Source organism: Centrocercus urophasianus, unplaced genomic scaffold (assembly GCF_019232065.1).
Source record: "Centrocercus urophasianus isolate 14NV4802_14NV808 unplaced genomic scaffold, USGS_Curo_1.0 seq_16, whole genome shotgun sequence".
NCBI lineage: Eukaryota > Metazoa > Chordata > Aves > Galliformes > Phasianidae > Centrocercus > Centrocercus urophasianus.
The window spans coordinates 25,239,259-25,264,802 of NW_024884711.1; the positions used below are offsets into that span (position 1 = coordinate 25,239,259).

Here is a 25,544-nt window from a genome sequence, read left to right on the forward strand (position 1 = left end):
TTGCTTTCTCTTATGATTTATTTTTAACTAAGAGGGAGAAGCTGATCTAGACAGATATACTAAAAGCCATACTAATGAAAATATATGGGAAGCAGGCATGTCATTGACAATATGTAGCAGGGACAAAAGCTACTTGCATTTACTGCCATCAAAACAAATATCTCTGAAATTATAGCCTTGTTTTTAAGGGCCAAAACTTTAAGTACAGGCTTTCTGATGCATATGACATACCTATACCTTCTGGAGCTGTCTACTCTACTCAACTGATAATGAAAGAATCCTAAATACCCATCAGTTAAACTCCTTGAAACTGAACAGTGTCATGTACTATGGCATTTTCCTAGCCAAAATCCAAAGACAGCATGAGATGAACTGAAACCTTCAATGGCATTAGCAGAGACATTTGTTAAAAGACGGGCACATTCCATGGCATCCCTGCCCGCCAGAGGAGAATCCAAGGGACTGGATCGAAGCTAGATCTCATACTAACAGACATATAATGCTCAGCTATATCAGGCGAACCATGCTTACCTTTATGTTTTATATGGGGCAAAATTCATAAAACAACTCATGGATCTACCAGATGTGAACTACATCAAATTAAGACAAATATTCTTGATACAAACGTTACTTGCTTTTCTAGACAAAGAACACAGTACATTTTACCCATCTGGGATTTAGTCAACTGTTCAGTAAAAGAGAAGGCAGAACAGAGTGTGATGAAAAGGGAAGTATCTGGAAAAGCTACTAGTGGAGTTTCCAACAACTCTTCTTACAAATCCTCATGAATGACTCTGGCACAAAAATAAAGAGTATGATAATGGAAAAAAATAAGGAGGTACCATCAAAACAGAAAGGGATTGGCATAATGTACAGGAGGAACCAGAGAACTTTGATGACTGCTGTAGAAAGAATCTAATGAAATTCAGTAGTACAAAATGTAAAGCCATGCATTTAAGGATCAATTAATTTAAAACATGTATCTTTCTGTAATAAACTAGAGGCTCATCCCTTGGAAAAAAATTGTAAAGTGCAGGACCTGCTGGCTGCATAAGGTGCATTACAGAATGACTGAACTGCCAGTAAAAGGAAGATGTGAGAAATCCAAAGGGAGGCAATGCCACTGGAGAGCAGGAAACTGCAATACACCATGAGACAACCCACTGAGACCTCATCCAAACTACCACACATTGAAAAGTGGAAACGGTGTCCAACTTCGTGTTTTCAAAGTGTTTTAAAATTCACTGAATATATTTGCTAGAATCCACAGGTTTGTATTAAAACAAAAAACACACATTCCAACAATTGTTCAACGTACCAACAAGCCTTACTACATTGAGTGTAGTGTTTGTCAGGATAGGTGCATTCCCTTTATTGAGGCTATAATCCGATTTCTTTTTGCTCCTCAGAGTTTCTCGAGAAACACTAAGGAGAAAAAAAAAAAAAAAAAAAAAAAAAAAAAAAAAAAGAAAAAACACCTCAAAATAATATTCATTTAAAAGTTCATCATATTACAATACCACAGTACACAGCCATAATGCAACGTAATACAATTTCACTGACTGCATTTTTTCCCCACAAATTAATCTTTATCAATATCTCTAGAGTTTCATTGAAATGACGTAGTTTGCGATGTCTGATGAGACCATGGTAATCTTTTATTCTAGAATGACTTCATAATTAAAAAAAATTCCTCTCTTTTGACCCAAGCAGTGCCCTTCTAGTACTTCTGAAACCCTTTCCATACAAATAAGGTGAGCTTGCTTCATAAAGGCTGAATAGAAATCTCGGTACAGTGCTTTTGTTTGGTTTTTGGTTTGTTTGTCTGAAATTTCTAAAAGATTACTATTTTGTAAAAATACAACTCTCAAGTCATTTGTTTGCCAAAAGATCCCATTGATGCAACAAAAATTACACATATATAACAGCAGTTGTAGAAAAATGCCTAATGCTTGCTTTTTCACAACCTCTTCAGAGAGCCCTTATCTTCCTTCAAAATCTTGCTTCCCAAAGTTTCTTTTTGTAATAACAGTGAACAGTTTAAAGTTCCTCCCCATCCTGGAATTCTAAATGCAGAGCCTTTCACACTGTGCAGGTAAAGATTATTTGATCATCATTCAATTACTGTAGAGACTGAATCAAGAATAAATTACAGTACTGAGATCAAACACATGTAAATAAGACTGAGCATACTGACCTCTTCATCGGGGCATCTCCTGTCTGCTCATCTACATAGTCTCTTTTCAACTCTTCAGGAACGTCGCTGTCACTATCATACTCTTGATAGGCACTTTTTTCTTGTTCATCAGATTCATACTGTAAACAAACAAACATAAATGCAAGTATTTCTCATGGCTGCTCTAATAACAGTAACAGTTATTTTTGTTTGGCTTTTTTTTTTTCTTCTGTATTTTTCTGTTTTTTTGGGTTTTTTTGTTTTTTGTTTTTTTTTCCTCTATCTACTCCCTCCACCTGCATGCTGTTCTATCTACACCAACAGCCAGAACAGTTACTTTGTATGTAGGAGTATCTTTTTCTACACATAAAGTTCACAGTGTACATGAAGCAAGCAAAAATTGCAGAGCATGCAGGAAAACAGACTTCTGCAGCCCCTCTTGTTAAGTCTTAGCTTATGCACAAAACAAACAAATTAAACAAACAAAACCACCCCACAATACAGTATAATATTTTAAGTAACACTGTGGTGATATAACTTGGCTGTATTACTGGAACAAATCAATAGGGAATAGAGAAAAAGGGTCTGTTCTCCCTATTATAGGACTTGATTAGTGGTTGTTTTGAGCCTCATGCACCATACGCATCATTTCACACAGATCCCACAACACTGACCAGAATAACCTTATGAAAAACATGAATATATAACTAAATTATCCCTGTATACTGCCTTGAGAGATAAGAGAAAGAGAAGAAGAGAGAGAAAGAAAGAAAGAAAGAAGAAAGAAGAGAACAGAACAAGACTAGTTCCGTTGGAAGGGACCTTCAAAGATCATTGAGTCCAACAACTTTGAGTCCAATCCTGACAACAATAGGGCTAACCAAAATTATAGCATGTTATTGAGGGCATTATCCAAATACCTCTTGAGCACTGACAAACCTGGAGCACCAACCACCTCACGAGGAAGCCTGCTCTAACTGCCCTCTCACAGAAGACCAATGTGAACTTGCAACATCTGAAAAATAACCTTAAGTAGCTACAGACACAACTGCTGCTTCCAAAAACTCAGACATTTTTAATTTTTTTTCTTCTGTTCAGTTGTTCCATTGCATTTCAAACCTTACAAGAAACTTTTGTTCGATGTAAGGATAGAAGGTTTGGACCTCAGAACTGATGAGTGAAAACAGGACCAACGCAAGCTGCAGCACACATAATATAGTATAGGGTTTCCACACTACACATATACTGTTATTGCTTGACTACAAGTTATATGGACAAATACTACCCAGAAATTGAAATATACAATAAGTGCTTTTTATGGTTATGAAACCACACATACATTAAGATGTATTACACAGTTAGGATTATTTTTGGTAAAAACATCTGACATTTGCAATCTTTTTTTTTTCACTCAGAGTAATATTTAAAGGTAGATTTTTTTTTCAAGTATTCCTGGTTGCTCTGCAGTAGAGCTGCTTCAGACACTTCATAATAACGAGGTAAAGTTATCTATTTACCTCTTTTTAGGTTAATTTCTTAATCCACAAAACATTAAAGGAAAAATTACACTTGATGCCCTACGGATGTAACCCATTTTCCTGAACTCTTACATGGCATTAAAGCTACGTACCAGGCTCCAGAAATGCATTTTCAGCTGAAGACAGACAATACTTTTACTTTCAACTTTTTCTTAATGTAGGCTGTGCTCTGAAGCCATTTTGTCCAGGAAGTAAAAAAAAAAAAATAAAAATAAAAAATGACCCACATTGCAAAGACAGTCTGGTTCTGGGAACTTTAAGAAATGGTTCTTTCCAGAAAGGAAAATTGATGAAGGTACATTTAGGGAATGTCAGTCTTTCAACCATCTGAAATACACTAGAAAATGTATTTTTCAGTTATGGTTGGCAATTTTGCTACAGCTCCAAGGTATGAATGTTTTTAAAGCATAGCACAATGCAAGCAGTATATTGAAAAAGCGGAAAGCCCACAGGACAAACAAATTCAAAGCAGAAATAGTTGAGACAAAAAAAAAAACAAAAAACAAACATACATGTGGGGAGCAGACTGATCAGTAGTATTCATACGCTAAGCTTCTGCCTCATGAACACTGCAGATAAATGAAAGCTATAATTAAAGGCACTGACTTCAGGCTTGACAAAGTCATATTTTAACTAAATTGACTGAAAAAATAACCTGGAAAATTACAGTAACTTACTATGCATTAATAAATAATGTGCTCCACCTCAATTAAAATCCAGTGATAGTGAAATTATATGCTGACTATAAATTGTTAGCTCTCTTAATTGAATAAGAACGTTTTGAAAAAATGATTTTTTTTAAACATGGAAAATACTTCTCTAATCTCCTCAATCTAAACCTATTAATAAGTTGGAAAATTTATTTACAAGGTAAAAATCCTGCATGATTTAAAATGCAGATAATTAACTCACAATCACAAACTAGAGACCTTCTAGAACATATTTTCAATAAATACAGTCTGCAATAACATCTCAAAGTGCTAAATAATTTATTGTGGCTACTAGCAATTACCACTGCAATTATCAAGTGTTTAGGTAGTCAATGTAAACTAACACATAGGACTGTAATAAGATTAACTGAAACTGAACAGTGTTATAAAACAAAAGTTACCTGTATCACAGGAAAAATGTGTTAGGGAGCTACAGAAAATAGGCATAAAATGTCTCACTGAAGTTCAGGATGAGAAAACAAAAAAAGAGGTGACTGGACCCTAAGGCCCATTCAGTTGTCCAGAACTGAAATAAGAAAAAAATATAAACATTCTCAAATGAGACACTGACAATTCTTAACATCCTGCAGATCACTGAGAAGTCAGTTGTTCACAGCCTTGTCATGCCATTTCTCTAGATGCCATTATCTAGATCTAGAAACATATCTGCATTCTTCGGAAACAAAATTCTGCAGTCTCCACCTGAAATAATTTCTAGTTTAACTGCTAATGAAAGAGAAACAGAGGATAGTCACCATAAGAGTACACTAGCAGGGTGACCAGAAGCCTCAGTTCTAGTACCAGCTAACCTATTCTACACCTCATCTGTCTATCTAAATGTGAATAACACTTCCTTTGCAAAGATTTTAGTAAAGATTTCATCCTTCAATGACTGTGAGGTAAAATAGAATGATCGAAATCGTGTGTCTTTTTAGTACCGTTAAACACTGTCATTTGCACTCTCAGTACAGTTCTTCAGCATTACTTAACATTTCTCTATACTGAAAGAAGTTAGTTAAATAAAGGGTACACTCACCCCAAAAGATTTCCACAAGTGAAGAAAAATCAGAAGCATCACTGTCCCTAATCACTTATAAATCACATTAGGCAAACAGCATATAATTTTAAATTTTACTTCAAAAATATATGTTAGTCCTAAACTATTCCAGAGTTCTCCCAATAACATCACACTCAGGTTAGCAAAATTATTGTATGAATGGCTGTAAATATAACCTAGACCTCACAAGAAAAATAAAAGAGAAATCATGTAATTGGTATTTTACTTTTTCCACACAGAACGTTCTGTCCCTCTGGTGTTAAAGGAGAGCCAAAATTCACTACAGTTCTTCACCAGACAAAAATTCAGATTTTATCAATTTAAAATATATTAATGTTTCACAAGCAAAGAACACTAAATTGGCACACAGCTTCAAAAAAGACACCGCTGCAGGCAGCTCTGAAGTCCCCAGTAGTGCTCAAGCCTACCAAATGGGACACGGGTCAAATTCAAGGCAGGGAAACCACAGAACAGATTCTGCAGTGCTTGTGACACATTAACCTACTGCTGATTCCTGGACTGATGACTCCCTCTAGCCTGACTCACTACAAGCACAGCCTGCTGCACTGAGCCACTGAAGCAGCCAGTCCTGGCAGCACAGCGTGCATCTCCCTGGCCCTGGATTACCCCAGGCCTGTCCCTGCATGGATTGTCCTGATAGGATATGTTTGCAGCAGCATCTGCATGCAAAGCAAAGAAGATGCCATTGTTGATAAGCTAACAATCACTGAATTAAGGATCTTTAGCTCTGGCTAGGACTAAGCCTCGTGCACCTTCAAAAAATAGACAGCAGTAAACGATCAGTATATAGCAGCCTTTAAATACTGAGATTTGTTCAACAGATAGAGACAAGTTCAGAATAAAAAAAGAATTTTTCCACTCAGGATGACTGGACAGCAGAATTCATCAACTCACTGTAGTAATAACACAACAGATAACAGAAAATTTCATGGACAATTAAATTACAATGTAAATTAATAACAATGGTTTGGGGGTGGGGGGTGGTCTGCTTCTTTTTCTTTTTCTTCCCCAAGAAAAAAATCAGCTCATAAGCCTCCACTATGACAAGCAGGATTCTGAGGGGAAAGAGTTGCTGGTTTCACAGAACATGGCAGTCCCTGCACAGCTAACAATAACTGCATGTAAAATTCATCTATATTTGCTATCTAATGTTTTCCTCAGGTGATTTCACAATCATAGAACCATAAGCCTATAGGATGGGGGAAATTCACATCATTTAAATTTTACTGAAGTTAGATGAAAGATTCTGGATCAAAAAATGTCGCAACTGAAAAAAACAGATCAGATCAGTTCTAACTTAAGTGCAAAGCTTACAGATTTCTCACACATCCACAGAAAGAAAAAAATCCCTTAATATATCTACAAGTTAAGAAATGAAGACAACCCCAGCCTTCTAGAACTGCAGTGTCCTACTAACAAGGCAATGCATTAATTACAGGGACTGTCTGGACACAGCATTCACACTCATTTGCTAGCAGTGAATTGCATGGAATCAGACGTTACAGAAATTTCCAACCAACAATTATTTTGTTGTTGCTGTTCTGGAGAAGTTAACCAATCCCAGAAGCTAAGTTACTATCATTTTTGAAAACAATTTCACATATTTCCAACTACCTACCTGCAAGTGGTGGCCAAAAACCAAAACAAGCCCTCTCCCTAAAAAAGCCTATCTTGAAACATTTGAGTATTTTCTCACTGGCACTTACAATGCAGGTCATGATAGCTTTTCTTGTTAAAAGTGAACCTTCACAAGAAAGCTGTCTTAAAGCTTTCAAGCTTTCAAAAGTTTGTCACTAGTTTCTAATAATAATAAATTGTATTAGGTTTCCTTCAGGAAAAAAAAAATCTTTTAAAAAGCACAACTACTCACAAATGTATTGAAGTCAGAAAACAACTCCTCAGTAGCAGCAGCTTGAATTTCTGCAAACCTCAAAAGTACTGTATTATCATTAACAATTATTTCACTATGACCTTTCACAAATACCTACCAAACAGCTGTTCAGATTCCACAAAAGCTTTGTTTTGGAGCTGGTTTCTATACAGCACTGCAGAATTCTACGGTTCTTAGCATTCTCTGGAGCACATCTTTGCTCAGCATAGAATCATAGAATGGCGTGGGTTGAAAAGGACCTTAAAGATCATCCAGTTTCAACCCCCTGCTATGTGCAGGGCCGCCAACCACCAGATCGGGCTGCCCAGAGCCACATCCAGCCTGGCCTTGAATGCCTCCAGGGATGGGGCATCCACAACCTCCTTGGGCAACCTGTTCCAGTGCATCACCACCCTCTGAGTGAAAAACTTCCTCCTAATATCTGACCTAAACCTCCCCTGTCTCAGTTTAAAACCATTCCCCCTTGTCCTGTTACTATCCACCCTTGTAAACAGCCATTTTCCCTACTGTTCATGCTTATGTGGAATCTATACTTAAATCTAACATGGATAACCATACACTTCTTCTCAGTATACTGAAATGAAAAGGCAGGATGTTCTGCTCCACTCATTGACAGGAGAATAACTATCCATATACTATACTATATACTATAGTAACTATAATGAGGTAGCTGTGTCTCTGTCATATTTTTTAAGCATAAAGCAACAATATTTCATACCAATCAATTGCATGTTGTTTGCAAGTGACAGAGCAGGAAAGAAGTGATAGCATCATGCCCAGGCATGGGAGATACACATCAAATCTCACAGAGAAAACACAAAAGGCAAAGACGCAAACCAGGCAGCCATTAGAATGGCACACTGAATAAACTAAGCTCAACCCAGCCTTGTCACAAAAATAAATAAATAAGTTATTTATCAAAAGAATAAAAAGAAGCAAAATTTTAAACAAAAAAAAAATTTTACAGCATTTAAGAGAATGCTACCACACTATGAATTATAATATATTTGACAATTACTAGATGTTGACTAGAAAAAAATATATGCTAGAAGTCATTGCCCAATTTCACAGCAGTGGATCACAAAGTAAAGTGAGTGTCCTGAGTATTCAAATGACAAATGTGCTTTTAACAAACATCAGATAACCCTTGGAAAGCATGCATGCATTAACAAATAGAACAGAAGGAACAATTCATAATGATTCTTTCCTACGAAGCCAGAAAGCCAGTCTTCCTAAAATAATAAACACTACTTCCACAAGGAAGGTAAATCATTGTATCTAATTGCTTTGTAAAAAACCCTGCAAAAGTACTAATTTGAAGTGGAATGCATCTTACTAGCTTTTCAGAACATTTGACTTCAATGGAAAAATACTGACCAGCTGAAAAATAACCCAAAATGATTAAAAAAGGATTGCCCAGCTTTCTGGCACTGTTAAAAAAAACTAAGTAACTTGTACAATAGCGGTAAAGTGCCTTGAGAACTTAAATAGTACTATAGCTTATTAATTCATGCACTAAGATATTTTGCCATCACTGACATGAAAACAACAGCATTCAATGAGATCTAGATTTAATTTTTTTCGTACCCCATTGGAAGCTAACACATCCTCTGTCTCATCATCTTTGCTGTCAGCCTGAATTTCAAATGGGTTTCCTCCATTACAGTACTGCTCAAATAAAGTTACCGTCGCTGAAATTGCTGAAGCAGGCTGCTTACTAGGTGACACAGATGGGGAACGTGACTGAACCATGAATTTAAATTCCTATTAATAGAAAGAAAGTACAGTTTTAATTCACAACAGGGCAGTTTCAATATTATTATAATGACTACAGATTAATGAAAATAGAGAGCATAATAATATTCTTTTATACTGGCTCAAGTTAACCTTGACACTGGCAATCTTACAGTGCTCATATTTCTACTTTAACAGTTGCTAGTTATGATATGTGATACATCTTCTGCATTCTGAAAGTAGTTTTCACCTGATTTTGGAAAAAAATCACCTGATTTAAAAAAAAAAAAAAGCAAATAAAAACAACCTGTAATTTTATCCAAATAAGCAGTTTTAGTTTTGTTTGTTTTGTTTTACACACATTACCTAGCAATTTACTATTGCAGATTTTTTTTTAATATTTTATCTTTAAAAATAAGTTAATTTTTTTATAATCTTCAAAGCCATTTCACAAGAAGTTTCTAATGATTACCTTTTCCTTTGCATCACTCAGCTATATCCCTTTCGCACTTTAATAACAGCTTCAATCATAGACATCCACATTTGTTTGGCCAAACAGGCGAAATTCATCCAACATATGCTAAACTACACAAAACCCCTTTAGTACAGCAGGTGAGGACAACCATTACATGTTTTTGCTAGTACTTCCCCATAGAAAAAATACTTTTCCTCAAATCAGGCAGTATGACCTACTTTTCCCAAAACAGGTCCAAACTAGTGAGCACTAAGGAGGGTAACTATTTTTAGGCATTCTTTTTCAGCATCATCTTCTCAGAATAATGATTTTGAAATGGAAAATTGACAAATAAATGACACATTAAAACACAAGAAATAACAAAGACTAATATTATGCTTACAATTCCAGCATGTTATGTAATACTCTACCTGCCTAAAACAGAAATGCCACTGCCTTAAAAGCCTTGGATTCTATAGTTTCCAAAATCCTGAAATGCAATTTATGTTTTTTAAAAAGCAGTCACTTAGCATTTTCATGGCAGTTCAGAGATATGTTACTTCTCACTCTTAGATACTGCAGTATCAACACCTTCATATGTGTTATTCAAAGAACGTACGTGAAGCTGTAAAATGCTGAAGTTTGATTTAACGGGGCAAAGTTCCCAGGTCTCATTCTCCAGAAACATTCTTAGTTCTTCAAGACGGGTTCTGAAATATAACAAACAACTACTTTTAATTGGCAGCAGGAGCAAATCAGAAAACAGACAATTTATGCAGTGAAAGATGCCTTCAAAAAGCATACAAGAAGTCACACTTGAAAACACATACTTGGCAGTACTTACTCATTCGTTCAAGTGACAAATCACATAAAAACTGTGACTACTAACGCAATGTTTGCCTCGTGGCACCTTTAAAGAGATAATCAAAGAATGCCAAACTCCAAAGTTTGGAAGCAATTTTTCTTTGTCATTACTCAGTATGACCATTATAAAGTATAGAGGAACTGACTGTACAGTCACCCAGTACCTTTCTTCTCTCTGTATAGAAAGCAGCACAATGCATACAAACACTCCACCAGCACAACTGCTTGTGAGCCATCATAAAACAGGTAATTTCTTTCAATGAGCAAACAGAAGCCAACATGTAACAAATGGAAGTGGAAAGAGCTAGACTATCTACAGACATCAAATAAAAATTAAATGAACTATCTAGGCTATAGTTTGTTTTACATCTTAATCTCAGTACTAACACAGAAAAAGTATGAAGAAAATACAATCAGGCCATTATGTCTCTGCATTGTTTCTATTACACTTCTGAACATCCTAAGAGCCTCCATTTAACAATAAGCAGAAATTCTTTTAACAAGGAAAACCTTTCTTGCCATATAAGCAGGAAGATACCACAAGTGCTTATCGAGCTCATACTGCTATCTCTCTTCTTCCTAATATGAAGAATAGTGTTTTACTTAATGAACAGCAGTTGGTAAATTATACACTAGGTTTCTAATTAGGCAGCAAAATATTCTAGGAATATAATTGTTTGAATAACAAACTGTAATCACTGCTACAATTAAAATTTTCTTGCTTGACAAGATGAGAAATCAGTTGAATTATGATTGCATTTTCCCATGTCTATTTCAATTTATCAGTTAAATGCAAACAGATTTCAACTCTGATTTTAGAGGTGTTGAGTGGTCATAGCTTGCAGACCTTCCCGCAGCCAACAGAAGCAACAGATGGACATTCTCAGAATCAGTTTCAGATTAAAATACTCTGAGAGGAAGGCTAAGGAGATTCATAGAAAAGCAAACATTTAAAAGGTACATGGCATGATATTTCATATCATTTCAAAGATGGAATGAAGCCACTGGCAAAGCATTTCAGCAGATGCTTTTTCACCAGCAAATAAGCCTAGAAAGTGGTACAAGTAGAAAGCATAATGAATTCTTTCTCTGAAAATCTTTGGTGGATGCACCTTTTAACAAATGCATCAGAAAGAAAAGTCAAATTGCATTTAAAATCCCCTTTCTAATATTCGCGGCCAAAAGCCCATTCTAATTTTTTCTAAATAATCAACTTTTACCCAATAAAAGGCTTCATGCACTCTAGTATTACACTGTTTTTCTGCTCTTGATGAATTATATGATCAGTTCCTTTAGCATTTTCTCTATGTTGCCAGTTCTCTTAAACACCACCACACGCAGGAGGCCACATATGCTAAATGACAAAATCAAAGAACTGATTACTCCTGGACTCAGAGCATTTCAGTTCTGTGTAGCTTTTATGTATTAATGAATTCTTAGTTTAAGCACTATCTTTTTTTCTCCTCACTGAAGCATATAAAGGGACTGCAAGCCACATCAGCTTGATCTGAAAAGTTGAGACATTTAAAGCTTTTATATAAGCCAGTCTGAAGGACACAGCTGTGCTATAGAGTATGAATAGAGAGTGGAATAGAGGTGCTTTTTTTTGTTTTGTGCTAATTTTTCCTTGCCTTTTGAGGATGAAAACATAAACCAATAATCTTCACAATACCCATACAGCAAAGAACAGGTATTAAAAAGTTAATGTAACATGCATCTCAGCAGCACATACTGCTTTTATTCTCACAAGAATGACAGAAAGCACTACCTTAATAAGAAAACACAAGTTATATGTAGAAGTAATCACTTTTTGAAATATTTCATTAAATAATTTAATTCATTAAATAGTTTCAATTTCATGTAATTAAATATTTCAGTCCTTAATCTTTATTTTGTCTGAAGATAATTCAGCAATTAGTCTCTTACTCCCTAAGCTGTAAGATCATCAAAATCAAAACCACGACAATCAAACAATAATTATTTAATTAGGTGGGGTATCGTGCTACCTCTGATGAATAAAAGAGGTTTAGATAGACCAAAACAGCTTTTCTGAGTAGAAGAGAGATGCTGAAAAATAAAGCATACAGCAGGCTAGGTGAAAAGATTCAGGGTGCTTCACTCAGAGTTGCCATCAGTTCTTCTCAAACAGTTTTGATCATAAGAATCAACAGCCACAAAGTCAGTTTCTAAAGCAGTACAGTAAACTCAGCTCAAAGTTCAGAAATGCTTCTAGGAAATAGAAAAGTTGCATTGCATCTTAATCAACTGTGAAGATGATGAAGGATCTAGAGAGCAAACACGTATGAGGAGCAGCTGAGGTCATCTGGTCACTGAAACAGGACTACGGGAACGGATGGAGCTCTGAAGGAAGAGTCCAGTTGGGTATTAGGGAAAGGTTCTTCACCATAAGTGGTCAGGGATTGGAAGAGGCTCCCCTGGGAAATGGTCAGGGCCTCAAGCTTCTGAAGTTCCAGAAGGATTTGGACAATGCTATCAGACATAGAGTTTGAATTTTCAGAGGTGCTGTGTGGAGGCCAGAGTTGGACTCCTGATTATGAGATTATAACTAATCTCCTAACAAGACAACGAGCATGTGGTTAAGGTTCTAGCTTTTCAGTTCAGTTTTTCAACTGTTTCAGTTGAAACAGAGGTCTTCATTTAATATCTGAAACGAAATCATAGCTATAAACTAACGATTCAGAAGAAAATCCAAAGCATGTTCTCACCTCCTGAATTTAGACAGTGTCTTACATACAACATATCAGTATTTCCCATACTTAATGAATTTTAGGCAGAAAGTCTCAGACCAAATTGATGCTTTAGCTATATGCTAGTAATACAGATCCCAGACAATCACAGAATTGCAGGGGTTGGAAGAGACCTCAAGAGCTCATTGAGTCTAAGTCCCCTGTTAAAGTAGGTTACCTAAAATGGGTCATGGAGAAGAACAGATCAAGACTGAGGAACTAAGAACTTCTTAGAGCAAAGAACAATGCTGTATTTCTTCTTATATCTTCTAGTTACTTAAAGTCAGAAAGATGAATGCTTGGTAACTAAAATGAAAGATCCGCCAGTCCCCAAATCAAAGCATTTGGGAAATCAAGACAACCTAAATAAATAGACAAGTCTTGAATATACGAGGGCAGAGACTGAGGCCAAAGCAGCTCTGTTTGAAAAACAAATAGATACTGTCAATGACAGAACATGAAAACTGACACTAAAGAATGGATACAGATCTAAGTACCTTGATAAGATAAAATTGCTTATTTAAAAAAAAAAAAAAAATCATAGCCACATATGAAAGATCTTTTAATGTAACACCAGAAAAAGAAACAACAACTCTGTCAGGACGTATGGACATTAGATTAATTCATCCTCAGAATCCCCCAAGAAAGATTAGGAGACAGCTTTTAAAACTACTGAAACATTACGCAGTTTTTCATCTTTATTCAGATAGCAGAAACTTCTGGCTTTTCCACCTTCTTTCCTTCTCCAGGATTCAGAGCCCTATTCTCATCACAAAACATATTCCACTATCAGTGAAACCTATCAATCTCAATGCAGGAACATTATTCAATGGAATTCCACTGGAATTCATTTAAAACTAAAACCAGTGATAATAAATATCATTACATTCATTCACAGTGCATAGAGTAGTCTTACCTGTGGTATGTTTTGAAATAGTTAACGCTTTGTTTTCTGATAGATTCTTGCAAAACTTCAGACTTACTGCCACAAAACTCTTCTCCAACTTGCATCAGCCTGTAATAATAAAGCAAAGTTTAGAAATATTTACTGATTTATTAGTACTGCTGCTCCTATCCAAATTTCTAGCCTCACTCATTTTCTCAAGAGAAGTTACACCGTAAACCCTTCACTCACTTCACAAAACTCCATGTCTCATTTCCCTCCAAATCCTATCTTTACATCCCATACTCAGTGATAACAAGCCATTAGCAAAATAAAACATCCACTATACAGCTCACAACCTGAATCCATTGTTTTATTGCCAAAACAAAAAGTAATGCAATGTACAGTGATGTACAGACTAAGCATGGTACTGTAATATTTTGCTGCTCTATATCAAGAAACCCACTAAAAAGTTTTAGAAAAATCAGAACTGTCAGGTCTATGTTCCTGAAATTTTAAAACTGGCCAACATTCAAATATTATCACACTTAGAGGCTACTTGAGCAGCAAAGCAATTCCTGCTACCTCTCCCAAATACAACCTTGGTGCAGGCAACAAAACTGGCACACAGATTCTTACATAAATAGGAGCACTCTTTAAACTCTGCATTAGTAGATAGGATCAAAGTTAGCATCAGAATGTAAATATCAGCCTTAGTTAACCACGCGCTGCCTTTGTATCAGAGATGAAGTTTGTCTGCATGTAATAAGTGGCCTTACGACCACGTCAGTATACCTGCTGATAACATCAAGTACAAATATGAAGTCATCATATTTGAAGTTAGACAGATCTGTTCCCAGAAGGTACGTTTTTACTTTCAGCTGAACATCCTACAAAAACACAAATATTTCAGAACCATTTAATGAATCCTCAGTAAATTTATAAGCAAAATAAGAGGTTCTATTTACTAAGTACCCTAAAGACAAAAAGACGAATGCTTGGATGCCACATTAATGCACTTTTTGGTTTGTTTCCACTTATAGCTTCTTTTTGAGGTATAGTGTACAACTCCATTTTCTGAAACATTAATTACTTCCTGTTGACTTTCTTAAATAATAACATAATCAATTCAACAATACAATAATAATGCTATACACCTCATAGCACTTGAAAAAGCCAAGCTTTGTATTACTGTTCTGCAACATAAAAGGATTCTTTTTAATCACATGTTCAGGGTCTTGTGATGTATTAAAATGATCCAGCTAAGAATATTATGAAACCAGGCAGGTTTACAAGATTTCACATTCTCCATAGTTCTGCTTGCACCAGAATGGACATCAAAAACCATTTTTCAGTTCTGAGGTCCAGTTTTTCCATGTTCAATTTCATGTTCATCCCTTTTTTTTTTTTTTTTTTTTTTTTTTTTTTTTTTTTTTTTTTTTTTTTTAAATTCTTCCATTTCCATATCTCTCATAACATATCCCAAACCATTAGTTCAGGAATGCTATAGTATGCATTGAAAAAGAGACCAATAAGGCTCCTTGTACATCTTGGAAACTGTAGTTCCCCACTGCTCCTACTTACTAAATGGTTTGTAGCACTCCCTTCACCATCAGCTATGTCCAGTTCAAAACTGAGGGAGTCACAAACTAATTTAAGATGCCTTATCCAAGCAGGGAAACGTACAGTAGTATGACTGCTTTAACAGAACAAAAAAAGGAAATGAGAACAAAATAGATTGTGCTATGAAGCAGCAAACAGGTGATACTGGCTGAGAGTCACGTTACCGTGCTTTGGTAGCTTTACTGAGTTTGTAAGTAGCATGACCAAGTAGTAACAGAATCATGGAAATTTTATTTCCATGCTTTTTATAATATTTAGCTCAAAGCAGATTATTTAAAAAATTCTCCTTAAAAAAGATATGTATAAATATAACTAATTTTTACTGGGGGCAATAAACATTAAGACAATTAAAAAACATACCTGCCATATTCGTGAAAGCCCATGTTCCAATTTCTTTTTCACATAGCTGCGGTCAAAACTGTTCTCCTCAGTTCCAACCACACTGCTGCCATCTGAAACTGAAGATAGAAGGTATTAAAGACATTTTCAAATGCCTTGAAATGTACCAGCCATAACAGAACTTCTGCCTTAGCCATTATTATGTCAACCCAAGTATGCAAACTCCAGGAGAGCTCCATTGCTGAAAAGAAATAAATAAAGCACATAAAAATACTGTATGTTAATACAAAGAGAGCTTCTGACTACTTTTAAGTAAGCAAGATACCCATTCAATAAAATCAAAATAAGATAAGAGAGTAACTGATCTTTCAAATACCAAGTTGACAAATTAACAGCTGCTTATCCTTGAGATTCTCTAAGTTATTCCAGCTTTGCAGATGAGAACCATAATATTAAACGTAACAGGAACAAGATCTCTAACTTCCTATCTCAGTAAATTCTGGCTGTAAGTCTGGGGGAAATCACCGAAACTTTCTCTGTGAACTATGTAAACAAGATAGCATGCCTTTTTTTCCCCCCCCCACTCTCACACTAATCCATGCTCATGCATGAAATAATTTCATAAACGGCTCATTAGATGTCTTTCATTCTTTAAAATTATTGTATTTAATTCTAAAATGTTCATTTCCACAGCTCCAGGCTGCTTTCCTCCTGTGTGTGATCTTCTCTGCTCCAATAGAAAGGATACATTTTTACCCTCTCCTTTTTTAAATTTAAGTAATTATTTTTTATCATATAGCTGTGGTTATGCTTGCAGCCTGTGATGGTACAGTGTCACTGCCTGTTTCATGCAAAATCTCTGGACTCTGTGAAACTACACAACTTTTTTCCATGATAGAACCAAGAACAAAAAAAAACCTCATCTGCTGTTCCCAACAAGTGGAAAAATGATGCAAACCATTCAGTGATTTGATATGAAAAATAAAATGTAATCCATATACAATACTTCACTGGAATATTACTAAGCATACAGTGTTCCTTCCACTCCATCATCCAGGAGGTTGAAAACAGAAGAATTAAGATCACCTGCAATATTTCAGCATTCCCAAGCAGATCAGACCTGTCTTTCCATCTCTCCTACAACCTCCAGCTAGTTTTCAGTACCTGGGAAAACTATTCACTCCCTTGTTTCTGGCTCAACTGATCTGGTCTTTAATACCTTGTTACTACAAGGGTGGTAAGGAACTGGAACGTGTTGCCCACTGTTGTTTAAGATCCATTCCAATCCAAACTATTCTATATGACTTCATAAAAAATAGAATCCTCAGTTTCCAAGAATCTTCTATAAGTGCTCCAAACAAACAAATAGAAAAAAACATGGTGAAAGAATTTTCTATTCTACCTTGCTCTTTAGTTCTCACATCAGTCTTCACAACAGAAATAAGCAGAGTATTTACTAACACAAAGCAGAGCACTTCTTTCCTCAGAAATGCAGGAAGGCAAGCATTTACAAGTTATGAAAACAAAGCACATTTTAGCATCTATAACAGGCATCACTTAACACAAATAAGCGATGTTATCTATATGAAGTGCAGCCTCCTTTCCCTAATCCATGAGGGACTTCTTTTGAATGAGCTCCACAACTAAAGTAGAAAGACCTCTGAAATTAATGCCTCAAGTCCAACTTCTGAGTTCTACAGCTCAGTTTGTCCCTCAAGTCTATCAAGAGCACCTTGATCCATTTAAAATATTATGCAAGACTGCCGACATGAGCACAACATGAGAAATACATTGGGACAGTTTTGAGTTAAAAGTTGATTTAAAAAAAAAGAAAAAATGCCCAATACATATGCATCAGTTAGACTGCTTCTTCTACTGTTTTTCTGTTTTCTTTACTGTTTCTACTATATGGTTTAGCTGAAGAAACATATTCAGCAAAATTTTAGTGAACTGCCTCCTTGGCTCCTTCTGATACACCATCACATCCTAAAGAAATTTAACTCTCTGGCTTGAGCACATATTACAGTTATTAAATCAATAAATAATCACTTCACCATGAGCAACAGCTTTAGGAGGGGAAAAAAAAAACAAAACAAAACAGACATTTGGTAGATATTTATAATCCCTCTGAAATTAAATGATACTTATCAAATTTCCTTTTGTATGCTTTCTCATTGCTGGGGCTCTTGAAAAAGTGATTCAGTAGCTCAAATATATTCCACCTGTACAGTAAGTTACAGCTAAGTCACAGAGTCTCCAGCAACTCAAAAATTGAGTGACAGAAGATTTAGTGAATCAGTAGTAAATATACCAGAATCCACCACTTTTTAAACCAATGCGTTTAAAATGAGTCGTGATTGAATACAGAACTTTATTATGCTTAGCGGTGCTTTCAAAATGTTTTGTAGTATAACTCTCTTTCTTTTGGAGTACCAAAAGCAATCACACTAAGAGGATCTGTTTTTAAAGTTACACAAGGAGCTGAGAAAGTAGTCTACTACAGCATTTCTTTGTAATAAGCTCTTCTTAACATCTGCTTTATTTAACACTTCAAAGGTGACAAAACCAAAACAAAAGGAGATGAGCCTTTCAAAACTCATTTTAAAGTAAAGATTATTGAGAAGGGTCAGTCAGAAGTTCAGAATCTTCCCTCACAACAGCATCTCAAAATGAAACATGTCAACACTGAACTTTAATTCTGAAATATGCAGAAAAGTTTCACTTGAAAAAAGTTTTTTAAAATACACATCAGAGTCCATACAAGAACGATACTGTCTTGTATTTACATTGTATCACACACCTCTTACAATTTACATTACAAATATTTACATAATGTTTCTACATTTAAAATAAGAAGACAATATTAGTTAAATTTTACTCTTTTTAAGGCTTAAAATCTGTAATAAATCCAATTTAAAAGAAAAACTGAATTACAAATGTACTTTAGGAAGCACAGTCTTCCAGCACTTATTCTTCACTTCCAATTCTGATTTATTTTTTTCTTTTCACTTACAGTCTAATGCAAACAATACAGGTTCTATGTGAATCAGGCAAGACAGAGTAATTGCAGAAGCAGTCTACATTCCTTGCCCTTTGACAGAAGCATTTTCTTCTATGTGCAGACCAGAAAGACAAGACTAATCCCACCTGATTCAGATAAATAAGAGTTTTGCATAAATCTCAATACTGTGAATGTCACACTCTGCCAAAAAGAAGCATCTTGAGTTGGTGGAGAAATAGAAAACGTCTGTTCTTAGATATTTTATATTAACATATGTCCAGCCAAATATACCCAGAAAGACTGAAACGAAAAGACAGATTAAGGTTTTGTGTTTCTATTCTAAAAACACAAACTGGAACAACAATAAAACAAACACAGAATAATACTGTATGATAAAATTATGGCCTTTTCTTGTGAGGGTGTCAAGAGTGTCAGCTGTGCCTATACCTTACAATAAGTTTCAATAGCAGAGATGACAAGCAACATTTAAAAAATTACTTTTCCTGAAAATTACAACTGCTGCTTTCAACAGATTCATTCAGTCCCCTTTCCTAGTACATAGTGCAGTATCCCAATCTACTAAGTTTAATATGCAGAGAAGATTTCAACACTGATCAAAAAATCTGAAATTACACGCTCATCTCATATTAAAGGAAAAACTCCTCAGATTTTATATTCATCTACCATAGCAGATTTCTGAGCAAACAACAAATACTATTTGAAATAAAACTGTTATAACTAATGCAACGGTAATGGCACATACATATATTTATTTTAAAACAGGTTATGCTGAAGACTACAGAATTCAGTGAATTTTTGAATAATTCACTATCAATTATAACCTTGAGGGGCAGTAAGCCAAGATCACAAAGGTACCTAAATAACAATTAATTAATTGAGCACAAGAAAAGTTATTTCCAAGTATCAGAAGTTGTTTCCAGAATTATTTCTTACCAGAAGACGCAGCTGCTGCCTCATCTTGATCATGATTCTCATGCCACTGCATCGTTCGGTAATAGCTGAGCATGACTTCCCAAAGGGCTTTGCAGAGATCAGCAAGGCATGGAATGTAGCTGTCTGATGTAATATGCTATGAAAAATAATATTGTGAAACTGTTACCAGTAACATTCATCATTTGCAAAAGCAAAATAAACCATACAGACACAGTCCTTGATGTATATCAAAGTATTGGAGAGTTGACAAATGTCTGATGTTAGTCAGTTGATTAAACATTGTCTAAAAGTGCAAAGTTTATTTTTTATTGCCTTTTTTTTTTTTTAATTGACTGAAATAATCACCCTTCTCATATTCATAGAACAGCAAATACAGAAGTGAAGCTGTACAGTCTAATGATGAGGATGCCTCATCATGAAAAACAGCTGCAGCCATCCCTGCAATATAGGGGCACTGCTTCACTTCAACAGTGTATTTAAATTTCAGCCTTAGACAGATAGTAGCCATCCTGGCTGATGGTCCATTGGATCCAGTGCTATATAACTCAAGCAGGTAAAAACACATAGCACAGGTGACAGCTGACCTACATCGCTGAGCCACTTTGCTTCAAAGAGGCAATTGTGATTTAAGATACTCATTAAGTGAAGAGCATCAAATCTGTGCAAGTGTTAAGTATGCAGTAGAAATTTCTAAGATGAGATTTTCAGGTAAAGGGATTTATTTAAGAATGGCTCTACGTAAACAGAAGAGTAAAACTGCTCATCTGAGTGGGAAATGCAAAGTCACACTTGTCTCACTTGCTGTGAAGAAAATACAGGAGTTTTGAAGTGTTAGCCTCCTGTTCGTACCCTATTGTTTACTTCTCTGCATTTATTCAGGTGATGTGTACATTAATAACAAAGTACTAACAAGATTCAATTCCATCAAAATCAATATTAGGTTTAAAACAAGCAATCTCTCAATTAGGCTACGATTTGTATTAAGAAATTATCAAAACAATCCCACAGCTATTGTAACTGAGTACTTAGATATGGGATACTTACAACGGAGGAAAATTTTAGATTAAAAAGTACATATTTGTGCAAGAATTACATACTGTACAGAGGTCTTTGTATTGTAACTTCTGAAACTTGGTGTCTGTGTTTCCTGCACAAAGCTCCACATATCCAAGCACTACTTGAAAGACAGTGTTGTGAATAGCTTGAGTGAAGTGCATGTGCAATTGGTCCATTGCTGTCTGAAAGAAAAGGGAAAGCAAAAAAAAAAAAAAAAATCATTGACCTATTTGTCTAAAAACAATGGGCTGAGATTATTGGTTTTTTTTTCCCCCCATTGGAAACACTTCCAACTAAAAGAATAATAATGCCTTTGCAATTAATAAAACTAAAATCACAACTAAAGTGCTGCACTTATCTGCTTGGTACACTGAGTTCTTCCTTTTAGAATAGAGTACAATGTAGAGAACAAGTTATAGGCAGAAAGCCTGTAAGTCATATCAAAACATTTTTCCTTACCAAACCCTTCCTTGCAATATAAGCAAAGAATGAAGTTTACTTTTAAAAAAACATTTTAAAAATGCCAGCCCTTGTCCTGAATATTGTGAATAAGCTTTAAAAAAGGAAAAAAAGAAAAAAAAAAAAACAACTCATAACAGAATGGAGCTCTTGTTCTGCCTTTAGCAGGAGACAGACACTCTGATGTGACTGTCAGAAGCTAATGCTTCCTGAGGGAATCTCTTCTCTAAGCTAGCATGTCACTGCTACACTGGCACCACCACGTTTAACGTCACCGTGTTAAGAAAACTGATCACTGATGAGAACTGCCTGCAGAGCTTCCTCCTTTCATAACTTACTTCATTTCTTGTTGCCAAAAAAAAAAAAAAAAAAAAAAAAAAAAAAAACCAGCAACCTCCTCACATCTTCATTTTGATCACATTCAAGGACAATATAAAGCAGGAATGTATACGCGACAAGGTGCAGGTTGTACATAGCTCAGTATATTAAAAAAAAAATAGCACTCACATGTCCAGGTATAATTAAGAATGCATAAAGCATCACATAAGTAGGTGAAATATTGATTTATTACAATTATACCATGTCCCAAATCTTGTGTGCTACAGTGTTGCTTGATTTACCTTTAGCATTTACCATTAATATATCTGAGCCTTTGTAAATATATACAGCAAGTCTGATCGGCATTAGAAGAAATTTCCATCACAGTACTCAAATCTTCACACTCTTACAGCACCAGTCTTCACAACTTACTCAGAACACAAATACCAACCTGTGTTTTCCCAAGCAGCCTGTAAGCCTGCTGAACCTTTGTATAATGATTGATATCAAAGTTCTTACATATCTTCGAGAGCGCTACATCCAATTGTTCCTATGTAAAGGAAGGCAAAACAACATGTTAAACATCAAGCTGAGTATATCAAACAACAACAAAGGAGGAAAATAAGTGTATTTAACTGGTGATAACTATGCATGTAAAACAGACAAGACTGGACTACTTTCAGGTGCTAGAATGCCAAATGCATCGCTTCAATCTGAAATTTCTGCCAGGCAAATGGCTCCACCGTTTCCAAAAACAGTTACAAGCAAGAAGTACATTACTTTGTAAAGATTTAGGAACCCAATATGGGGGAGTTGGGATTTCTAACTTGGTCTGCTACCCCTTCTAAGAAACACCTAGTACTGGAAAAAAAAAAAAAAAAAAAAAAAGCTTCATAAGCATTTCAGCTCAGACAATACAATTATAGACTTCTTATTCTTCAATTGCAACCTATTACACAGACTTAATATCTTCTGACTTCAAAGTTCTTATCAATTAAGGGTACTATAATGTAGTTTACTCTTGCAAAGAGAAACCACAGGATTCTTTACTTCCTATATACTTTCATTCATTCAACTCATCTTCTTAGTCGTATCTGCCCCAGCTATTCAAGTCTTATTTGTTATGGCTTAATGCTGGCCCTACACATCAGCTTCCAGATCGCTGACCTCAAAAGTTTCCAGCGGAACTCATTTCTCAAGTAGCTTATCCAATCCTACTATTGGTATGCTGCTCATGGTTACTTTTCACAACTTTTTAGGACAAAATTCACAGCAGTAAATTACCGTGCATCTTTATCACACACGGAGCATATCTTTGCTCTAGTACCTCACATATTTTATTGGATTGCTTTACCACTTAATGTAGGCACAATTAGCAAGCTGGGCTCATAAATGTGATACCATATTATACAGCATTTATGTATATTTCAGCACAAAAGGCTACGGGAATAGCAATGACTATAGCATTCCAATCACCACACTTGAAAAAACATGCACATTCAGTAATTGCTAAAGGCAGTGCATTAGAAATATCTAATGCTAAATAAGCTAATATCTAGAGGTTAACTGCTAATATGTACTAAACCAACATATTCATTCTTACCTCTATTTGTTCCAAAGTATCTTGCAGTTTTGAATTCAACTCGCTATTAATGAAAGAAAAAATACTGTTTGAAATCAAACTCCTGATCATACCAACAGTGCAGTACTTTTAACACTTCAAATAAAATTATCTGTTACAGAGACACATTTTCCTTGCTTTATAACACAACAGTGTCTGTTTGTCTGCTGGGATTTATCAGAGTATTCAAAGATATTTCCAAACCCACAGAAACTTGTGCTCTACACGTTTCAATTCAGCCCTCCCGTATCTAGCAAGATAACCAAAAAGATCAAGGCTGTCAAATCTTCACAATCTGTGGTATAATAAATTTCTCTCACTATCAGGAATCCTTTACACAGACACTAAAGCAAAAGTGTTTATTTAAATTTCAAAGAAAAAGTCAGAACCTGAGCTTACGTAACTGTCAACAAATCTCTTTAAAGACCATCAGTTCACCTGTCTGAGCTGAATGTGGTACAGAAACATTAACTAAAACAGCTACCATAAGACAATCCATTTTGGACAAGGCAAAACTGTTCCCTTCCAAAAATTCACTTCTAAATTTTTGGAACGCCAGCTGAAAAAAATACGACACAAAAAGCAGTGAACATATTTTTGTTTGGGAGCTTCAAGAAGTAGGCAGGATATCCTCTCCAGCACAGAAAGCACAGAGTTTTGATGGGATAATCACCTTACCTAACTTAAGGCAACTTACTTCTATGTTCTGTATCTTTTCCTAATGGCCACATTAACTGTCAAAAGATTCTAGCTTCCTTACCTAGTTCTCTCCCCTTACATGATATGCCTCCATTTTTAGTTGTTAGATAACCTGGAAAGAACACCTTCCAAAGAAAGGTTTAAATAAGAATAGATAAATAAATAAAATACACGAAAAGGTCAGCATTAAACACTGAAAATCAAGTAGCCAATCATTCCTTGTTGTTTATCCTTAAGTAACAAGCTTCCAAAAAGAAAAGCCTTCACAACAATTTTACATCATATTCTGCTGGAGTTTAGGAACACTTACTACACTCTAGCTCTTTTACCTAGCAAAAAGAGATTAGAACAAGTGTAAGAACCCTGCTTTTTGCACAGAAAGACTCCTGCTTTAGAACCAGGTACAGGACAGACCCCCAGTGTACAAAAATCTAGTTGTTTTACATGCTGACAGCAGAAAGTGCTGATGTCAATAAATGCAGTTTAAAGCACACGTAGTCAGAATAAATTAAGCAGCTGTTCTGGTTTAGTCCTACGAAAAATTCACAAAGCCCCTAACAGTAGAAGGCATCACATAAACACAAGACTGATCCCTTTCAAATAAATGTCCTGAGCATGTTGCTGCTAATCCCCAGCACTTATCTATCTGTATCTTTGATGAGGCAATTTACATGCTCACACACAGAGAACTTGTTCCACTAGTGCACTATAGGGTCGAAAAACTTCTTGGACTCTTGAAACCAATTCCCACTTGTTGCAGTTGTCCACATCTGACTAATTTCAGCTGTATACCAGCACAGATCTTCATAAAAACTCATTCCTTATTTCCACTATACCACATTCCTAATGTGAGGTAAGACTCCATTTGCAAACATCTGCCAAAGCAGGGTGTTTGGGCACATGAGAAGCCTAAATGTCACAAATCTCAGCAAACATCCAAAGATCTGAACCACTTTGGAATGATGTATGTCTCTTTTCTTTTGGGAAAGAAATATGGGTAGGAATGCTAAAGATCCAGTTCTAAATGAAATGCAATCAAGGCAAAACTACGTCCTGTTTCTTACCAATACCACTTAGCGCAAACTGTAACAGCTCTGTCTCTCCATTCAAGCTCAATCACTAACTTTAAATACACACATTCATAGTTTATTTATCCAACTAAATATAGATACAAGTGTTTGCAAGAATACATCCTATATCTATGTTGGCAATTTTAGAAAAGCAGTTGCAATTCCAAGATTCCAGTAGAAATCTAACTTTGATCGAGTACTGAACGGAAAGTACCCAAATGCAGAGTCCAGCTAAAAGCTTACATATTTTCTAAGCCACAATTATTAACCTCAGATACAATGGCTACATGATTACTATGAAAGCCCTACTATGATAATAAAGACTTTCT

The 25,544-nt window shown here is 35.5% G+C and overlaps 1 protein-coding gene across 1 annotated transcript in view; it reads right to left on the bottom strand.

Annotated features, from left to right (window-relative positions):
• The window catches only part of VPS50 (VPS50 subunit of EARP/GARPII complex), a 67,446-nt gene that overhangs the window by 24,760 nt on the left and 17,142 nt on the right, over positions 1–25,544 (bottom strand). Inside the window, exons 10-20 of the mRNA XM_042817211.1 lie at positions 23,429–23,471; positions 22,277–22,375; positions 21,090–21,230; positions 19,993–20,128; positions 16,059–16,156; positions 14,871–14,965; positions 14,109–14,207; positions 10,201–10,291; positions 8,981–9,157; positions 2,198–2,316; positions 1,319–1,425 (exon numbers count right to left, since the gene is read on the bottom strand). Coding sequence (XP_042673145.1) covers positions 1,319–1,425; positions 2,198–2,316; positions 8,981–9,157; positions 10,201–10,291; positions 14,109–14,207; positions 14,871–14,965; positions 16,059–16,156; positions 19,993–20,128; positions 21,090–21,230; positions 22,277–22,375; positions 23,429–23,471 — 1,205 coding nt within the window. The remainder of the gene's footprint in view (positions 1–1,318; positions 1,426–2,197; positions 2,317–8,980; positions 9,158–10,200; positions 10,292–14,108; positions 14,208–14,870; positions 14,966–16,058; positions 16,157–19,992; positions 20,129–21,089; positions 21,231–22,276; positions 22,376–23,428; positions 23,472–25,544) is intronic.